This window comes from Manacus candei, unplaced genomic scaffold (genome assembly GCF_025592945.1).
Source record: "Manacus candei isolate 608988 ecotype Guabito, Panama unplaced genomic scaffold, ASM2559294v1 h1tg000003l, whole genome shotgun sequence".
NCBI classification, from domain to species: Eukaryota; Metazoa; Chordata; class Aves; order Passeriformes; family Pipridae; genus Manacus; species Manacus candei.
This window is the reverse complement of record NW_026138051.1, coordinates 14,347,293-14,368,816: the sequence shown is the minus strand read 5'-3', so window position 1 is coordinate 14,368,816 and position 21,524 is coordinate 14,347,293. Positions and strand designations below refer to the sequence as shown.

Below are 21,524 nucleotides of genomic sequence, written 5' to 3'. Positions count from 1 at the left end.
CACAATTGCCATTTAATAAGGTGGTTTTTTTGAAAGAAGTGCTGTGAATGCTAACTGAAGTTGCCCACAAATTTTGTATTTAAAAAAGTCTTTAATTTTAAGTGGCTGTAGTTTGCTAATGACAGAAATTCCAATGGCATATCTCTCCCTCTCTTTGTCAGTCCTTGCATGGGCATTCAGGTTGCTCTGATGTGAGACCTGGATAAGATGATATTTGTATTACATATTGTCAAAGGCCATGTTCAAAGGGTAGTACATTAGAAATGTCGTATTTCAGGAGAAGGAAAATCCTGGCACTGCTTAAACAGCGTATTTCAGCAGAGGATTTTTTTTTTTTGAATGCCACTATTTCTGTTTTATGACAGAAAAAAAATTAGAAAGAAAATATGAGGCTTCTAATTTTTACAACAGTGTGCAAAGTTTGTTCCCTTGGAAATTCATATGGAGAAAATTAGAAGTCAGCATCCTATTCAGTGTTCAAAAATCTTACACATTTATTATTGAAGCAGAACAATTACAGATGATAATGAGTAATTGCAGGATGTGTTGGTATTATTTAAAAAAGGAAGTATGAAGAGACAAGAAGTCTTCTTCAAAGACTAGTTTAATCTCTTTGATTACATAGACTTTAGGTTTGGGGTGGTCATTCTTGAAATATTCCAAGGGAGTGGAAAGTCAAGGAAACAGGAAGTTGGTAACTGTCTTCTGGCTCCAACTCTGAAGAGCATTAAGGAAAGGCAAGGGTTCTTATCCAAAAACATGGCCCCACATCCAAGTGATGAACCTATTTCAGTTAGTTACACTGTAGGGTGTCCATTGAACAGAGCACAGCCTGGGGAGGAAATGACAGAGAAACGAGAGTCAAGCTCTCTCTGAATTTCTGCTGCAGAACCTTACTCTGTTGGCAAATAATTTTGTGTTTTTGCCTGAATTTTTACCTATACACAGAGAGCAAGGTGTGTACCCTTTATCTTGAAAACTAAAGCAACTCTATAAAGTTACTTTTCTGGGAAAAAAAAAAAGAGACCTACAGCCTACTCCAAATGTATGCAGTCATGATATGTTATTGTATGGATTTTGTATCTGTTTTGTTTCCTCAAGAAAAATTGATGCTGAATGTTGACTGAACATGTAACTGACACATGCTTTTCTCTCCTAAAAGCACACAAAAGAAGTGGGAAGGCCACAGACTCCTTTGAAAGAAACAACCTTGGAGCCTTGGACTCAACCACAGGTAGGCTGGAACTTTTCTGATTACTTGTTTTCTGTAATGGTGGTTTCTGTCAGTCTTCATGGAATAATCTGCAAGGGAATCTTGCAACAGGTTGCTCTGTGGTTCTTAGCAGCACATGTTGAAATGGTTTGTTTGGGTGTTTAGCTGCCCAGATTATTGGTAGTGCTGTTTTAGCTGAGCATCAAGGGAGAAATGCCGGCATTATCTTGCCTTCAGCTTGTGTTTCATATATGCTTAAAAATTTTTGCAGAACTTGACAACACAAAACTACTTTAGTAGTGTTATTGGTGCATCAGTAAACTGTGAACATCTGGTGGAGAAATGAAGTGGTAGAAGTTTATTTTGAAATCCTAGAAGTTAGGCTAGTTCTAGAGGCCTGTTTACTCCCAAAGGCTGGGGCAAATACAGTGTAGGAATTTAGAAGGAGAAATTAAAAAAGCCCACACCTGTGTTCCAGATACCTTTGTTCATGCTTGGTGGCATTTTTTTTAAATTAGGGGCAATGCTGACTGTGCAGGCTTTCATGGGACAATCTGTACAGCTGATTAAAATATAGAAGCTCTTAAATGGTCAATTCTCCACTGTAGTCACAGATAGGTGGTACTTATGTTTGTGCATCTCTGCATGCAGAAAGATGGTTATCTATAAACACACAAGCCTTGTGTTGTAGGGAAATCCCTCAGCTATGGCCTCTCCAAACCCCAGGATCTTCCCTCCTTCCTAACTAAAAGGCTCCCAGGTGCAGTGTGTGCCCTGGCTGTTCCCAGCATCTGGATGGCCAAACCTCCAAAGCCTCTCTCCAGGCAGCTGCTAATCACAGCAGTTAAGCCTCATCGATCTGTGTCTGCAGTCAATGATGTTTATGTGCAGGACTGCAGGAGCTTGCTGTGGTCCACACTCACCAAGAGACAGTAACTCTTCATGTGCAGGAACAAACTGTTGAGGGAAGTGTCTGGTTCCAGCAGTTACTGCAGAACAGCTGATGGATCACTGTGGGAGGGATAATGGGCTCCTCCCGTTTCCTTGCCTACAGTGCATGCTGCAGAGCAAGTAGGAGATGGAGGTAGGGCTGGGCTTTGGGTTGTTGGCATACAGGAGAGAATTTTGGCTTTCTCCTTGTGAAAGGAGTCATTGAAGCAGCTTGATGCCGTGATTGTCATTTACTGGGGCACTGGTGCATGAACGTGGGTGACAGAGGTGGGCTTGTGCAACCATGTTTCCTTGCTGGTTTGTGTGACTGTTGCCAGCACCCTTGTCAAAGAAATATCCTGTTACACTGTCCCAGTGCTGATGAGAATCGTTGTTCTTCCTGAGCAAACAGACCATCACCCTGTTATCTGATCACTTTTGAAAGCTACATTTCCCGCTGCTTTACTTAATGACTACAGAGATTAAAATGCATGAAATGTTTTTGTTATTCCTTTTCATTTTTGAAAAAAAAAATAAAATTTGCTTTTTAAAAAAGTGCATATAAAGAAGCTAACAACAATATGCTTTTTATTTTGTGGAGAGAAGAAATGTAATCAACAAAATAAAAAAACTGCTGGAACCATTATTGTAGCAGAAAATTAAATTAGTTGTTAATTCTTTCGTGGATGTAATTCTGGCCTCTGCAAATCCCTCCTTAGGTATTTTGTATAAAGTGAGTAAAAATTCATGGCATGGATAAAAGCTTTGTCTATTTTATGAGCAACAGGTAAATGATCCAAATGGTGCTCATAAAGCAAATGGTTCCCAACTCTAAAGGAGGGAAAATGTATTTAAAGGCTGCTAGAATGAACCATGAGCAAAGCCAACTCCTATTTACAAAAAGGTGTTATTTCCATGAAAGTTTTTGATCCCCCCACACCACACACGAGGGAGAGACTCACTACTTATGTCTACTTAATAGTAACAATAAAAAATCATTACATTTGCTTGGGCTACTCACAGCTGTTCAGTGCTGAGAGAGACTGTGGGATGTGTTTCGCCAACAGAGAGCGAATGGAATAGCCCAGAGCACAGTCTGGGTGTGCAGGACCAAACAAGCAGTGAAGCAGAAAGAGCCACATCTGGCCCCTAATGCCAGGAGGTGAGAGCCTGGTATCTATTAGCAGCAGGGCAATTTCACATAGAGGTTACAGTCTGGGGAAACAAGAAATGGTGCTTCCTGTGCCGAGGGAGGGAAGGATTCCTGTTGCTGACAATGCCACGGCTCTCACTTGCCTTCTCTGCTCGAGGTCTGATCTTAGAAGCAGCCAGGGAGCTGGGAATTTTGAAACTGAGTTCTTCAATTAGACAAAACCCAAAGAACTGTGGTGCTTTGGCAGGCTTGTTTCTGCTTCTGTGGTGGGGTTTTTGTTCTTGGTTTTACAGTTTTGTTTTTTGGGTTTTTGGCTGTGATTTAATAAGTTCCCAGAGCAATATGACATTGACAGTGTGGGAATTCTTTTTTCATGGCCCTGCCTTTTAACTTGTAGTTTTCTGCATCTTCCTCTGTGGACTCAGTGAATGGAAACTGATGTTACTGCCTGGAAAATAAAGTATAAGAGACTGGTTCCGATAAATTTGGGACAAGACCTTTGCAGATAAGGAACACGTGTGGGAGTAGTTGCCCAAATAGACTTGTTTACAAGCTTTATTTAAATGCTAAATGCCATGTATTCCTGTGGTTATGTTTTTTGCTGCTTTGCCTGATTAAACATTTTGCTGATAAACCCTGTCAAGGCTGTTCAGAGCTACTGCAGTTAAGATTATGTATTTATAGGCTGTGTATTTATGGTCAGTTATAACAGAACAATTTCAAATCAAAGTAATCTGTGATTCTTCAAATTTTTGAAGTCACTGATGCTGTCTTAAAATCTGAAGTTTGTATGGTAATGGCATGAAATAATATTGATAACCCTGATTCTGTATTAGAAGCAAATTAGCAAGCTGGAGTTTGGTCTCTTCTTCCAGGTAACAACTGACAGGATGGGAGGAAATGGCCTAAAGGTGCACGAGGGGGGTGTTAGATTACAGATCAGAAAAACCTCAAAGTGTGGAATAGGCTGCTCAGGGAGATGGTGAAATATCACTATCTCCAGAAGCATTCAAAACATGTGTGACTGTGGCACCTGGGGACATGCTGAACACAGTGGTGCTGGGTAAATGGTTGGACACAATGATCTTAGAGGTCTTTTCCAACTTTAACCATTCTATGATTCTGTGATTACTAGGAGGCTGCATTTAGAAAGAGAGAATAGGGAGTTACCACAGTAAAAAAGAACAATGCTGAAATTTATACAGCTTAAAAGTGCAGTAGTGGCAACTAGCGAGGTTTGCCAGCATGACAGGTACAGCAAAACTCCCACTCTTCAGTTGCAGAGTATTTCTGATTTAATCTTTTTTTATTCATTCCTACATCACTGTCTATTATATGGTTTTCTGAAATACTGCATAGAAGTGGTTCCTAGAGGTGTTAAACAGGATAAAATGTGAGAAGGTGGTGTTAGTGCTGTGGCTTTTTATTTGTTTATTAATTGCAAGAGCTCCAAGTGCTTTTAGTCACTGAAGATAATGGCTAAAAAGCTAGGATACAGTTGCATTAATCTTCCTGGCCCAAATGTAGCATAATTACTTTAATGAACACATTAATTTATCCCCTTTCCTGACTCTCTTCCTTCATCACAGTTCATGTTGTCAGTGGAAACTGAGACAATGATGACCCTCTCCTCAAAGTTCTCTGGGAGGGTTAAATATCCAAGGACTAAGACTTGTCAGGTTCAGGTAGTGCACATTCCTGTGTGTGTTACAATGAGCCACATCTCACACCAACGAGGCTTTATTACCCCCTGGTGTAATGGTGGGGCATTGCCACAGAACTGAGACTGACCAGCAGGAGCAATAAGACACAGACCAAGTGCAACCATTTGTCTCTCAAAAGTAGGAGAGGAAAATAATTTGTTTCCTCTTCTGAATCCATAGTTTTATTTTCTCTTTATTTGTGTGCAGAACACAGCCCTTTTTATTTTTTATTTTTTTTTTCAGAATTACTTTTTCTGGAAAGGCAAAAACACTCAGACTGAAATCTAATTACAAATGATAGAGTGCAGTATTTTTCTGCTCAATTTTAAAGAATCACTTTATAATCTTGGAACAGTGGATAACAACATCACTAATCCAATATTTTAACAGTAAATACGTTTGATGATGGGAATTGCTACACTAATCTTATATCCCTCCACAGTATAGTTAAGAAATCCACAGGGGGTTTTACTAATCAGTTTTTGTAAAGTAAATCAAGTCATGTAATTCTCGTTCCCTCTAAATGCCCGGCAATGAAGGCAGAGCTATGTGCAGCACTTTTTGTTCTTTTCATTGGTTTTGTCCCCTAATCTGCAGCCACGCTTTTCCCCGAGTATGCAAGAGAATTGTGCAGAGAAAAGTCTCCAAGCATCTCTGACAGAGATGTCTTATTAGGTGAGCTGGCAATTCACCCCATTCCCCTCACCTGCCGTGCTGGGAAGGGATGGAGCGAGTCCACCTCCTGCCCACGGGCAAAGAGCTGCCAATAATAAACATAATCCAACCACACTTGCTGCTGTGCTTCTGATACATATGCTTTAAGGTACCTATTTAGACCCTAATTTTACTGAATAGTGAGATATATTGCAATATAACTCGTGTTTTTGTCTTGTTTTAAGAAACAGTCAAAAATATGTTTCTCTTTTTAAATTACAAACAGAGTGTTTTACATTATGAAGAAATATTAGCAGCTGTGGTTAAATATTTGAAGAGAGTCAACTAATAAGAATTATGTGCATATTTTTTCCCTACAGTCCATGGATACTGAATTATTTTTCATGAAGTCCTGGTGTGCTCTGTTTGCTTAGCTCACAGCTTCAACCTTTAGGACTCAAAATCAGTGAAAGTTAGAATAAAAGTAAAGCTTTATTTCTGATTTGGTGTCTTCAATACAAATGAGTCACCTAAATAGATATATATATAGTCTAGTTATACCCAAGGTATATTCAGTTTTTAGAATCTGTGTGCTCAAAATATTCCCATTTTATTTTGTGCCTTAATAAATTTAAATATTCCTTGAACATAGTTCTTATTTAATGGAACTTCAATTGTAATCCTGAATGCTAACACAAAAGGCTTGGTAAATTTGAAAAAAAAAAAGGCAGTAATAAAAGACCAGATCAGAGTAGAAGGTGTGGGGAGAATTCTAAATGCAATTAGAAATGCCTACATAAATATCTGAACTATTTTTGAACACTCCAATCTTAAACTGTGATTTTTTTATCTCTTCAAATGGAGGCCTCCCAAGCTGGAAGCCAACTGGAAGCAGACCATTGTTTTGGTCTGATTTGAGTACCAGCAGGAATGAAATAGCATTTTACGAAAAAACTTAAGAGAAAAGCACACTAATTATTGCACTTTGAAAATAATTATCGTGAACGCCATAACAAACACCTAATCTTTCCAGCAGCAGCTACTACAGTACCCTGCTGCCAAAAGGTACAAACCTGGTTCTCACAGATAGCCAGACTGTTTTATATTAGCTGTGTTAGAGGTTGTAATCTGTAAGGTATTCCTGACATTCTGAACAAATAATGTATCCAGAAATCAGGGTACAGTTATGGAAGATAACTCAACGGAAGGGCAGCTTATGGAGTGGAAATGGGTATTAACCTTTTCTTGTCTAGTGATCATTTTCCTTGATTCCAGTTAATATGAAATAGAATACCACCAGTTTGCCACATTTAAACCAGTATATCAGCCTGTATTAGGCCATTCAATATTAGGGAGTATTTAACTGTACTAGGGAGTATTCAACTGTAAAATAAGGAAAAGTTATTACAAGATGTTTGCAAATAAAATCTGAATTCTAATTAAATAAAGACTTACTCTGCAGCCAAGGCAGGGTTGCTAAGATAACCTGGCCAACAGGAAGAACTCTAATTTTGCTGATCCAGTAAGATTTCAGATAGACTTTATATGTGTACACATATATATGATATGTGTTTTTTCAATATCCAGTTTTACCATAGCATATGGACACTGGAAGTTAATCGCTGATGTAGCAGAAAAGTCACTTGGAAAAAATAAGGAAGGAAAAAAAACCACAGGCTATCAGAGTTGTGAGCATTGAATTTAGTATTGATTTCAGCAGGGGAGACCATTACAAAAGCAGAAAATAATTCCTATTCCATTTATGTTTGTCCGTCTGTTTTCCAGAGTGGTTCATGATTCTATGCTAAATAAAAACTCTCAGTTTGAGCCAATATACGGTCCTCTTATGAGTTAATTAAAATAAGTGAGACCTCTACAGACAGTTTCCATATAGTTTCCTCACTCCCTTTCTGGGTGTTCAGCTGTACAGCAGCAGGAAACCTGTTACTTTGGGAGTTGTATCTCTGAGGACAGGCACTCGCGTGTTCATCTCTGTCAGACTGTTCTGTGTGTTTTCAGTCCTCAAATGCCAAAGCTGCTGAATGGAAAAATAGGCTATAGTAAAGGCTTCAGGTCCTTACTACATTGAAGTATTTAAATCTTTTCTAAATCGTTCACCGAGACTTTGAAGAATATCTTTCCTGTTTGGTCCACCATGACAGTGATGTTTTCTGCCTGATTTCTTTGGCTCACACTGTTAAGTCTTTTTCTTCCTCTTACTTCTGTCATGTCAGTGTTGTTCTAACAGACTTGAACAGCAGTATAAAGAGGAAAGAATTGGTAATGGGAGCAGGGAGCTCAGCTGTAGAGCATCACCTGGACATTCAACCCAGTGTGCCTGAGAACAGGTAAGCCCAGAAGGCTCCTGTCAGCGTGCATCAGACTGGAGCTGCAGGAGGGAACTGTGATGCTCAACACAGGAGGTGATTTATTCTCCATTACCTGACGCTGAGTTGGAGGAGATGGGTGCTCAGTAGTGAAATATCCAGCGACACTGTTTAAGAAGGGCAGGCAGACAGCTACTCCTTCATCCTGGGAGATGTACAAAGCCCTGTCAGTGTCTAAGTAAATCACACAGACCTGCCTTCAGAAAATGTAGATGAGATTTCTGAGGTACTTAGTTATCCATGGGGGCGCCCAGAATGTCTTTCCTCCCCGGGTCTTTCTTCTGCCATCATCCCCATTTGGCGAGACATCCACGTTATTTAGGAGAAAGCTCCGAGTAGCAAAATCATTAAGTTGCATTGGAGTGTAACTTACTCGCTCTGAGCTGTGCTCAACATGCATAAATCTTCAAATGGAAAACATAAACGAGTTGTGATTCATTGAGGTGTCCATTTTTCCAGTGTCCAGTCTGCTGTCTCTGGCAGTTAGCTGTAATGTGAGGCAGGAGCTGTGCACAGGAACAGATCCATCCTCTACACTGCGGATGTATTCATGCATCTGGGAGTGAGAAAAGTGGTCTGAAAAGCTTTTGTTATGCATGAACATAAGATCTCTCTGTTGTTGTGTTTTTAAATCTTAAAAATTATATTGGCTTCAGGGTGGACCTTTGCAAGGAGAGTGTTCGAGGGAAAACTTTTGAAATTTTTGGGTTTTCAACTGTCAGCCAATCTCCTGAGGTTTTCTTCCCCTTCCCACCCCACCCCCCAATATTTTAAGGAAATTTGTAACCATTTTTTCACATTGGCATTTTTGTTTTGTGGTGGTGTGGATTTTTTTTGTTAGTTGGCTTTTTTTTTTAGTATAAGCTTTTACTATGTTTAGTAAGAACATTATGTCTTCATTCCTGATGAATTAGCGACACAAATTTTATCTTTCTGGGCAGCAAACGAAGGCACTGACATAAAGTCTCGTCCCAGGCAATAACAGAAGTAGGCACTAAGTGCATCATGTGAGCTGCTCACCTGCAGAAGTCCATCCTGGCCGTAGTTCTGTAACACTGAATGTTTCACTATTGGTGACAAGAGATGAAGGCTGAAACCCAGTGTTGGGGGACAAATTGTTCACAAATGCTGCTGGGGCCCCAGTGCACGCTACCCAAACTATAGCTCATACATCTTCAGGGCTGAAAACAGTTTTTGATTGAATTTAGTTAACTGAAATGTGGTATTTCACCAGTCCATTAAGTTATATGGTTATTGTTTTGTGTCCGTAGTGGAGATGGTGGCTCACCAGGTCACTCGCCCTCTCAGGCAGCTTCTCAGATGCAAAATCAGTTGTTTTTCTTGAAGGATATTTTATGGGCTGATTAATTTTTTGGCTGAAAATTATTGCATATAAAGCAGATCCGCTCCAACCCAGTGCCCCAATGGCTGTATGGTAATGGGTATTATGTATCCATTCAAAGCCCAAATGAGATTAACACCACTGTTCTCTCCATCTGCCTTTGAGAAAGAATCCAGTAAATAACGAGGCATATGAGGGCAGATTATCACATTATATTCAGCATTTACAGTGTGTTTATTAGTTACTGCAAGGAGACAGGCACCCAGTCAGAGGGAGTAGGTGCTGCTGTGCCACTCAGAGTGCCTGTGTTGAGTTCTTTTAGCCCAGAGCAGCACTGGCTTTCAAGAGGGACATTTCTCACTCCTCAGGTTGTACCTCATGAGTTCACTGGCCAGCAAAGCTGCACAATGCAGCTTGCTAAGATTTTATTAGTTTTCTTCACCTAAAAGGGGTTGCAAAATAGGGAGGCAGTAAAAAATAAAAGGTGTTGTGGAGACTTTGCCTATTCTGACACCTTCTGATTGCAGATTCTGATGCTGAGCTGGGAGTGTCAGCCTGACCACTGGCCTGTGTCCCCTGATCTACATCCAAACATGTGATGTGTAGGGAAGCAAGTGTGTCCTTTCATAATTAGTTCAATAAATAAGACCTTCCAGATGTCTTTTTTTTTTCCTGTGTCACATGTTGTCCCATTTCACATTTCTGCAAAGCAGGAACAGTTACTCATTTTCAAGCCATACGAGTCCAAGCCATTTCTGTCCATCTGACTGAGCCTCTGTCACTGTCCAACAGCACAAGTCTGTGTAATGGTTGGAGACAAATTACTGGGAGTCTCAAAAAGATGGAGGCCTGGAATCCATTGCTGCTGAAATGATGTAACCAGCCTGCAGGCTGACAACTTGGAACTAAAGGACAGAGATGAACAACATAATGTATGTGATAATTCTAAAAATGCTTAAAATAGGTTTATATAACACAGTATTTGCCTTTTCGTAGGAAATAAAGTATTTTGGTTTAGCAACTAACTTTGCCTTGATAATGGAAGGTAGTTTTTTGGTATATATCATTCTTTCTATGTATGAGCCTTCACTTGGAAGGCTTCTACAACATTCTTCTATGCTGTTATGAATACAAACTGTGGTTTTTGCTGGAATTTTACAAGCTGGTTCTAACTGATTTATGTATTAAGTTAAATTAGGGAAAATGCCATTAGAAAAGAATGCCAGACTCTAGATAGTAGATGTTGGTGCTGCAGATCAAGACTATAGCTGGGAAAATGATGACCAAAACTTTACATTTTGGCTGTGTTTTGAGATGCCTCTGTGCTTTCCCAAATGCTGCAATTAATTGTTATGCACTGTGCTGTTTTTCTAACTCTAACAGATACTAGAAGTTTCTCATAATCAGAAAAGAATTAATGTTGCAAACTCTGACAGTGGTTGGTGTTTGTAGTAGAATTTATCATCTCTGAAAAGATGCATATTCTACTGCTTTGTTTTTAAATCCATAAATTTTCACAGTACTTTGTAATGTCATGATTTTCACTGTATATCTGCAATACAGATGGTGTAAACTCTGAACCGAGGCAGAAATTGCACTTTGTTTTATTTGTCATGCCCTCTCTTTGTGCTAGTGTTCTCCCTCAGGATTTTATTTTAAATTCCTCTTCACTCTTCAACAAAGATTCATGCTAAACACTCAAGTTGCCACCAGTTGTGGAAACTTCTTCTCCCAGGGTGCCCACAGTCAATCATTGCAAAGGCCAGGATTAGTTGTAGGTACTCATTTGTTCATAGTTGAAGCTGTTCAGAGCAGCATTGTCCTGATCTGAAGCACCAACAATTCCTAAAGCATTTGCAATGTGGGGACATTTTTAGTACTGAGTTTTTTACCTGGTAATATTCCGTACTTACATTTTCACTCTCCAAATTTATGTAGTTCTTGGGTCTGTGGTTCAGATAACATAAAATATCACCTTCTTTCTGTTGTACATTCAGTACAAAGCGTACGTTTGCAAGTGAATCTTGAACAGCTTTCCAGCTGTTTTGGGGCAGCCCAACTGTGGACTATGAGCATCCAGTCCCTGGGTTTACTGCAAAAGAAACCCAGGTTGAACCTGTAGCAGCACTGACCAGGGGGAGAGCGAGAAGCTGAAAGAGCATGTGCTCTGCTTTGCAGTGGAGGTGTACTGAGTTGTTTCAGGATGGCTTTCCACAAGGATAACAGACACTGCTGATGGATCAACATGAGTACAGAATGCTTTCAATGTGGATTCAACCTTTTTTTAAGTATTTTTCTATCTCACTTCACACAACACTGTCTGGCCAGACTGCCACAAACCAAAGGGTTCTTGAGCAGGTATGGCAGCGTGGGCCATGTCTGTAACCAGGGTGAACACACTGACAGAAATGCATCAAGTAACGCTGACTCTTCTTCTGTTTGTGAATTTTATAGAAATAATTTAAAATATGAAAGTATTACTTATGATTTGGTATCTTGTGCTTTAAAACCAGTGACTTGTTTTATTTTGAGAATGCCATTACTTAAATGGCAATTTTGAGACTTTGTTGTGGTTTTTTGTTTGTTTTTTTTTTTTACTTTTCTGAAAAAAGGTGCAACCTCTATAATCAAAGATGAAGGTTGAAGTTGTTTCTCCAATGATGTTGTATTTCATTGGCTTTTCCTTTCCTTTTTCTTTTACTTTTCCCTATAAGAAAACCTGATCTTTACAGTTATCCTCTGTCATGTACATGTTACAGTTTTTTCCTTCCAGGTTTTATTTTTGAATATTAAGAATCATTTCACAGGATCAGTTAGGCTGGAAAAGACCTCTGGGATCATCAAGTCCAAGATCCATAAAATTTTGCTTTCTACAGTGGATGCTTATGATTTATATCCTCTGATTTTATTTCCCTGTTTAGCAGCCTGTCTGGGAGGTGATGGGACAAGGCAGGCAGGTCTCACTGAGAACAAGGCTCTTGGGTTTTTTGATTTCTCATTGTTTTTTCTTTAAGTGCTTTCTCATATGTATCTAACACACAGTTCTTTGTCTAAGTAAAAGTAATGATGCTTTATGATCTGTTTCTTTCTCTCTATTTCACGATTTACAAGTGCTATGACTTGGAAACATCTGAACATTTCATTTTATTTTTTTTTTGAGGAGAAGCAGTGAGAGAGACTAGATTGCTTGCTTTCTTTTTCAGAACACAGCTAAAACGCCAGGCTTCTGGGCTTGGCAGTTTTACAGCAACTTGATAAAATAGTGATGGCACGATTATTTTTATTTTATCTTACTTCTTTCAGATGTGCTTCCTTCAAAATTGCTTCTTTCTTTCATATTTGTGGCACTGTGCTCAGCAGCGTGGCAGGCTGTTCACAAGCCCTGCCAAGTTGGGGATTTGAGAGAAAGTAAACAACTCGGTTGGAAACATGGATAGCAAGTGTTGTGTAGACTCTAAGAAGCAGAGATATGCTACTGTATTATACAAGAGTTCACTTAATGGAAAAATGCTGTTTTCCCCTTAGAAGAAGGAACGACTCTGTCTTGCTGGCCATTGTAAAGTAAGCCAGCCGTGCCCGACAGCTGCACTCTGTGCAGGCAACTTCTCTATCAAGATTTTTATAGCACTTTTCTTGATTGAAAGGAAAAGGATTTTTGGCCCTCAGTTAGAAGAGAAAATGATATTTGTAAGGAATAAAGCTGCATGCTAGAACTGCCTAGAGAGAGCTGACAGGAGGAGCTGGGAAATACCTGTGGGAGCTGCAAGATGGGCAGTTATCAGAGTCTTTTCCTTTATGTAAAATAGTTGCTCCTCACATATTCCTCAAATATTAGTTTACTTACAAGTGATATTTATTCAGTCAGCTGCAAATCCATTAGTGATGCTTTACAAAACAGTGCTCTCACAGATTTTAGTTTTTGCAAACAGGCAGCATTTAACTCAGCTGCTTCTCAAGTGATTTGTGTATCACTCCTGCCCTCACAAAATTACCAAACAGCAGTGAGATGCAAGACAGTTCTTAATTATCTTCCTAGAGAGGAGGTGGGGCTTAACTTTTAAGAAACATCTTAAAGACCTTTTCTAGTGCACTTTTCCTGAGGAACAAAGATTACTGGTTGAAGGTTTCCCCCTCCCGTCTCTTGCGTCCTGTTCCCATGCAGGCTCTCACTCTCTTTTTTTATGTCTCCACATTCTGAAACAGATGAAGCTCAGAATTATTACTTTTTGTTTCTTTGTTTAAGTCAGTCCCATAGCTTTGTGAAGCCCTGTGACATCTATATTAGTTTAAGGGATTGCAGGTAGCTCATACTGTGTATTTTGCTGAATTACTTCACCCCTCCTGGCAGCATACTTCAGGTCTTCAGGGATAAGTTTTACCTACGGCTTTCCTTCTCCGAAAGAACTTAGCAGAAGTTGCTATCATTAAATTTTCCCACGATATCTCTTTGCTTTAAAAACCTAGGAATATTTCTGACACTGTGCATTTAAAATGGTGTACATCAGTTGCACTCAGAGATCAGAATTATTGGAGGGCATAACTTAAGTTGCTGGAAAGTATAACAGCTACCTTTTTGGACAGGAAAGTTTGTATTCCACTTCCATAGTATTCTTGAGAGATCATATTTTTATGAGGTGAGCACAGGTATATCTTAAATGTGTTTTAATAACTACCAGGACACTTATACTGGTTCTTATTCAGTGATCTTGATTCTCCAAATAAACTGAATTCCCTTAGAAGGCAAGGGTGGCAGTGAGATGATTAGGAGAGAGATAGAGAATGAAGTGGAGATAGGTACAGAGCAGCTTATGTGATATTGTAGACAGAGACAAGGCAAACCTGTGTTGGTGTGTGGGAACACACAAAACAGAGAGTACAGCAGAAGACCAAACAAACACGGCTGCAGAAAATAAATGCTTCTGAATTAGTCTGTTTAGCTATGATAGATGCCTTGTCAACCTGCTGCAGCTAAAAGCTAAATACATGAGTTGGAGAGAAAAAAAATCCAATTGAACAAAATCAATCATTGGGGTGTAGGCTATTAAGTGTTGACAAGTGGTAAAGGCTGGTTATACTGCTCTAAAACTTTGGGGGATAGCAAAGCACCTTTGAGTAAACTTACACTCTTTAAATCAAAAATGAAAGTTTGTTGTTTTCCTTCATGGCATGATATGTCAGGGGCCAGTATTCTCAGCGAGTCTTACACAGTTGAAATTACTGGTTTACTGAGTTCTTTATATTTGTGACCTTGAGATCTTGATCGTTACAGTCTCTGCCCCTGACGGAATGGCAGAGTTCAGAAAGGGTTTAGATTCTGCAACAATAAAAATCTGAAATTTTAGTTAACTGATGAGCAATAATGTTTACACAAAGTAGAAGTCAGGTAAGTGATTAATTTCATTCTATAGGGAACAGGGTGCAGAAAGTTCACACAGCTCCTTCCTTTGTTTTTCTTCTACAGCCCAAGAATTCACCACACAGTTCCATGAAAATGCAAACTGAAGTTCTAAGGAGGCAACATTTCAGACTCTTTCAAATTGTTTTCTTAAAAATAACAAAGCTCACATTGATTTCTACTTCCCCAATATGTTTTAGACTATAACGTTTAAATTGTTTAAATTTATATAGCAAACAGGGAGAACAGATGGGGTGCATTAAGTGTGGAGACACAGAGCTTCAATTGCCTGTTTCCCTGTGCATTGATCTGACTGTGTTATTTGGTGGTTCTGCCGCTTTCCCAGGGCTGAGGACTAATGATCAGCACTTGCTGGATGAATGAAAGGGAGCTGGTAACCAAATTTAACTGTGACAGCCTGCTGTCCTCTTATCAGTGCCTAGGAAATGCACTGCTTATGCTAGTCAATGTTAAAATAAACTGAGGGGTATTAAGTGATGAATAGTAGACGTTGCTTAAAGGTTTCACTTGGTAGAACCTTTAAGGAAGAAACAGAAAAACAAAGAATAAAAAACTGATGTGTCTACTCCCATAGTTGGTGAGTTTTTCAAAAAGATTATTTCATCTCCCTTGTAATTTGTATCCTCTTGCTGTTTTTTCTCTGAGATACAGTGTTGGGGTATCATGGCATATATAATATCTAAGCCTTTGGCACATAGTCTGGCAGCTGGATTGTACTGAATGAAATAGCAGGTCTGGGATCCGTGAGGGAAACTGCTTTTGGTCCCTTCTAAACCTCTTCTGATCTTTGGGTCAGCTTTTATAAGGTGAGGGCAGGTGGGTGTAAAAAGTACTTGCGTAAATCATTATTTTAGTATTCTTCTGAAAGTTCTTCTGTCAGGGTGTTTGCCTCAGAGTTAGCCACAGTTTCCTAACACAAAGAAGAAATTGCCTCCAAATAAAAGCACACTGGAAACGATCAATCTTCCATAGCAGTAAGCTATTGGAACAGAGAGCAAAAAGTAATATTGTATGTTATATGGCCTATTACTGACTCCTAGGCATTGCTACAGAGAAGTCAAGGCTTCCCTGTGCAGTGGAAAGAACTAAATGTAAACCTGCTAATTAAGCCAAGAAAAAATTAATGTTATGGCATGTTTCCTATAAGTAACATTGTATGGCTATGGTAGATTTTATGGGGAAATTAGGGCCAAATGAAGAAATGACACTGCTGCTGTGTATGTGGTAGTTTGCCTTAGAAACAAATAACAGAAAATATTCTGTGATGACCTTACCTGCTGCAATGGGGCATGAGGTAGAGGGAATTTTTCAAATGGCAGTTGTGGTTGTAAGGATTTTCCAATTTAATTGCAGGTGCTGGTGAAGTTAGCAAGGAGGTGCAGAAATGCAGACACCTTTTGCCTCTGTCACCTGTGAGAGTGGTAACAGCCCATTTATTTAAGATCTTGTTATCTTTAGCATGTTACTAAAGCTATGATTTGAAAGGCAACTCCGAAACACTGAGGGGGAAGAGTGGCCAGTGGGGAGGTGGCCCAAGAGAGGACCCCATGGCAGGGCATCTGTCTGCTGGGCATCCAGATATCCTTCCCTGAAGATGTTGATGTGTGTCAGGATGAAATATTTACCATCCCTATGTGCTGAATGGAACTTAAGTTAATTTACAAGACTACTTCAAATAAAGAATTTCTAAGCTTGTAATTGGATTTTGTATTTGTTCGAATTCTTTTTCTTCTGCTGGTTGCATTGTTGAGGAAATTTTGTTTTCTTGTCCTAATTGTTGTTCAAGAAACCCAGATTAGATTTTCTTCTTATAATGACTTGGATATGCAAAAGAGTAAGGAGGCTCAAAACATTTCTACAAGGCAAAAACAAGTGGAAGTCTAGAAATTGCTTAATTCCTTCCAAAAATTTTAGCCTTTGTTGTTTAAATTAAGGGAACTGAGATAGTTTAAGGGCTGTTTTACTAGTAAAATCTTTACTTTAAAATAGATCCTTGATGTCATGCATGGGATAAATCATAGCAGGGGTTGTTTTGACACTCTGGAGTGTTGTTATATTATGCACTGGTTTCCCAAGAGATCTTAAAATTTAACAAGCAGAGGCCAGTGTGAGTAATGAAATGAGGCAGCAGTACAGCCATTTCAATTACACTTTTATTACACAGCCATTCTTCCTAGAGCGCTTTATACTTTTTCCAATGCTTACTAGAGTATGAAGTGCTTCGTGTGAGGGGAGGGGAGCTCTGATTTTCTGACTAAGTGGACAGTGTGATTTCAACTTTCTTTGACAGCAATGCTGGAGCTGCAGCAGCTTCAGTAGCACAGGAGAGCGCAGGGAAGAAGGGATGCTCTGCTTCAATTAAATGGCTGGGACCCTGATCACAGAATTATATCATTTGATAATTCAGTAATTTTGTTAGGAACAGAGGTTTAGGTTTCTCTGTTTTGTTTTGAAGATGATGTTTCAAATCTCTGGTTAACAATGATTTTTTTTTTTTTTTTTCTCTTCCCCAGTAGGGCACAACTTTAGTATTAATCATGTTCCTTATCTTTTTTCACTGCTTATCTCATAGTTATCTGCTTGTACTATGAATTATTCCTGAATGTTTATTTCTAATATAGACTATCATCTAGAAAGGCTGTTAAATATTTTGAAGTGTTGTTAATGTAACTTGTACTTTAGATTATGAACATTAGTTCCCTTTTCATGCACAGACAGTAACAAGCATGTTGTTGTATGTATAAATATGTAGTAAAGATCCAAAAGTTTAAATCATCTTTCTCATTTATTACATTTTAGGGAACAATTTGAAGTTACCATAAGGGATTATATTAAAATGACTTTCCATTTAAGACTGTAATACCAACACCATGCAATGGAACTCCTCTTGGGTTACACAGGACATTAAACAGCTTTTGTTTCTATGGCAAATTTATCATGTGGCTTATGCTTGCTTTAGGTTACATACCTAACTGTGATATTTTGTGTGCCCCTTGAACCCTCAGCACAGTCATATGGCCTCTTCTAAATGAATAACCAGCTCATGTGACACCAAGGTGAGGGGTTCACTGGACACATTTTGGACAGTGTTTCAGGGGGGACAGGGATCACCACAGCTCCTTTGGCAACTAAACTGCTGCACATATTCCTGTCAGGCTATGTGTGATTGCGGTTATTAAATTCCCATCAGAATATACCAACTTTCATTCTAATACAGCATTATTAGAAATCTCCCTCAATGTCTAAGGTAATTGTTGATTTAGACCACTTGTGTCTTTCTGATATTAGCAAGAAAGGTCTCTATTTTTCCTCCTTTTACCAGCAGCCCTGTTAAATCCATTCGCTGAGTGGATAACGATTACAAGTCTCAACTGACAAGCTACAATTTTTTCAATTCCTGAAATGTCGTTTGTAATAACACCAATGACTAGCACAGCACCCCTACAATACCTGTGCTATGAGGGAACTCTGATTAGGATTTCAGCTGGTACCAAGGGGTGAGCTTCTTGTGTGCAGAGGGAGCCTGTTTGGCTGCTATTCATGTCCACGGCTACTCTGGCCAGCAACGAATATTCACACTCCTCTCTCATAAAAGAAGTGAATGTGATGGTATAAATGCAAACTGCCTCTATTGACGTAATATTATTAAATTTTTCTGATTAGAAACAGATGTTCAACATTTCCCCTCACAGAAAGTACTGTCAGGCTGCAGTGCAATGTGAGCGTATGAGGGAAGGGGAGAAAATTCAATTTTAGAAAACGCAAAGGAAAAACTATTTTTCCTCTATTTGCTATTTCTGCTCTGAGAAAAAAAGTGAAAGAGGCTGGCAGAACTAGTGCTTGAGAACAGAGCTGTATCTCTTGGCCCATCTTGAATGTGTTTTTTTGTTTTCTTCAAAACTCTTAAACATGCTAGAATGTGTAGCATGGTGTAGGTTTAATAGTTCTGGTATAGGTGTAGCACTCTAAAATTCTTCAAGTTTATGAACAGTGTGATTGGGTACCAGGCTGTAAAGTTTCTGTGGGTGTGCTCAGACCTCAGCAAAGTTCATACAGTTGTTATATTGGGTCATACCTTTTGTTGTACCTTTGGACCCCAAATCCAAATGTCTATTGGAAGAGACCTGCAAGTGTGAGTTTTGATTCAGGAGTGACAGCTCATATTCTATTCACTGTTTGTACATACATAGACATTAATATCTGTTGGGAACTTTTATTTTCCCTTGTAATATCTGTGGCCTGAAGTTAGCTACTTATTATGCACCCCTTTTTTACTTCTGAGCTTCAAAAAGGAGCATTTTGTTGGACAAAATGAATATCTTGATGCAAAGAAGTTCAATCCAAATTGCTTCTCAGCAATTTAGCCAGCGATCCTGTTCAATTTTGGATGGATGACATACATCTCTGCTTCCTTTTACTTTTTTTTTTAATCCTTCTCATATAATAGACTACCACAGTATAAAGGATGTTCCATCTGACAATATGCATACATATTTTCCAGGAATAAATTAGGGCATTTCCCAATGCTCCGGCACATCACTGTTTAATATAGGCCAATAGATCAAAGACAACTATTGTAGTTTCCCTCCTGGGTCTGTTCAAGCCAGTATAAATGTGACCCTTTCTAATATGTGCTGTGTTATTTAGAAAGCTGTGGTTAATCTATTCAAGAATTTATTGAATTTGGGTTTCTTTAAAGTACATCTTTCTATAGTATGTCTAAATACCTATCTGGTTAACTAGTTAATTGTAGGTAACCACCTGGTTACCCACCTGCCTCTACCTTCCCTCAGCATCCTCCACACTATTGGTCTATGAACCGAACTTACTACAGCCACTGGTAATTTCTCCTCTTGTGTATAGAGCCCTACAGTGATTAGTGATTAAGACAATTATTTAAGACAGAGAGCAGTATATGAAGGATCAAATTTTGACATATGGAATTAATCTCTGCAAAGTCACTTTCTAGTTCTATGGTCATATCTGGGAAATAGCCCAGCCGTCCTTGTGAATGAAACCTATATGGTTTCCTTCACCATACAAAGTAAGTGAAATTGCTCTGTGTATTTAAGAGAAATAAAGAATGCTGTGTGTGTTTGTAAAAGTCTGATTGGAGCATATGAACCACTCTGAGAGATTCTTGTACATGAACAGTATTTTATCCAAAGTATGAAACTTTGTGAGCTTTGCTAGAAAATAATTGATTGAAATGTTGCATCAACTAAATATTAGCATAATAAAAGTCATGTCACCTCTGAATTATCAGAACCTTAATATGACTTTAAAATCTTTCCTAGCATTTAAGTGATGCTGTATTACTTTATTGTGAAATTATTATTAAACCAGAATTGTGGGAAAAGAAGAACAGAATATTTTATTCTGTTATGGAAGTAAGAAGGAAAAAAAAAATAGCAAAATCCTCCTTCCTTTTTAGCAATATTCCAGGTTTAGAAAGTCAGAAGTTTTCTAGTATCTAATATCTAGTTCTTAAATTAAGAAATGATGGAAAGGCAGTTTTGTTGTAATATACAGTAGGAGAAATCTGGAGCAGCCATGGTCTTCTGCCAAATTTGTAACCCAATTTAGAGATATGTCTGTTATGTCTAGTTTCTATCTGGAAGCTATTAGTATCCGATGTCCTTATGAGAATAATAATATTTATAAATAAATCTAGTAATATTTACTGGTTTATAGGAAATAAAGAGGGTAAAGTGATCGATAACATTGTTTATTTCTGTAAATTTCTGTGACATTCTGTTTTCCATTCCCACCCAACTGTGGGCCTGTGAGATTCCTGGTGTCCACATTGTGGGATGTCACACCACCTGCCAAGATTGATGTTCAGCCTTGAGCTCAAGCATTAACTGACCCAACCATCTGATTGAACAGTGCAGTGGAACTACACGGTGCTCTGTTCCTACTCTGTCATGCACTGTAGTTATTTATTATCCTCCCTTACACAATTCAGTGCTCTTCGGCATATGCTCAGATAAATTACATCAAAGATTAGTGAGGTCTTTTATTTTCCCCAGGAGGCTGAAATTGAGCATTGTGAAACTTCACCAGCATTGCTGTCCCCACCCACCTCCTGGTTAAAACTCTCAGGGTGTCAGTTGAGTAATGTTTGCTTAAATCAGCACTTAGAAAAGCACCTGCAATCAGAGTTTCAGACATATTCTAAGCTGGTTGATCACAGAAATCACTTCTTTCTGCCTATAAACACGGTGAAGTGGTTGCATGCTTTGGGTGTTGATACAGAGAGGACTTGTGGCACACTTGCTGTTTCTGCCTTACCTAGGCATGGCCTTACAAGTGATTTGTGATTTAATGAAACTTCAAGGAGCTGAAGTTCAAGGATAAACAAATCATTTATTACTTAAACAAATGAGATCTAAATTGCAGCTATTTTTCAACTGATACAGATCAGTGCAAAGTAAATAGTCATTTAGCTTACACCTTGTAGCTATGAGTACGTGAATGCATTGAGCAGAGGCTGCAGGGTGGGGAATGATGGAGACCTGTCATTCCTCTGCTCATTTTCTCTTTGAGGGTTCAGACAGGTCTGCAGCAGTCGAGGAAACTTCCTTTCTCTTCTTTCAGTTTCTCTTGGAGGGTGATGGCTGTTGAGCCTTTAAATTTTAGAAGAGCAGTTCATGCCAAAGGAGACAAAAGGGCCTCAGTCTTTCTCTTTGCTTGCATTTAATTTCCTTCCCTTGCATAGTTTTT

At 38.9% G+C, this 21,524-nt stretch overlaps 1 protein-coding gene across 4 annotated transcripts in view; it reads left to right on the top strand.

Annotated features, from left to right (window-relative positions):
- The window catches only part of PCDH11X (protocadherin 11 X-linked), a 459,145-nt gene that overhangs the window by 214,938 nt on the left and 222,683 nt on the right, over positions 1-21,524 (top strand). For all 4 annotated transcript variants that reach the window (XM_051788419.1, XM_051788404.1, XM_051788428.1 and 1 more), the window contains one exon: positions 1,163-1,234. In XM_051788419.1, the coding sequence (XP_051644379.1) occupies positions 1,163-1,234 (72 nt within the window). The remainder of the gene's footprint in view (positions 1-1,162; positions 1,235-21,524) is intronic.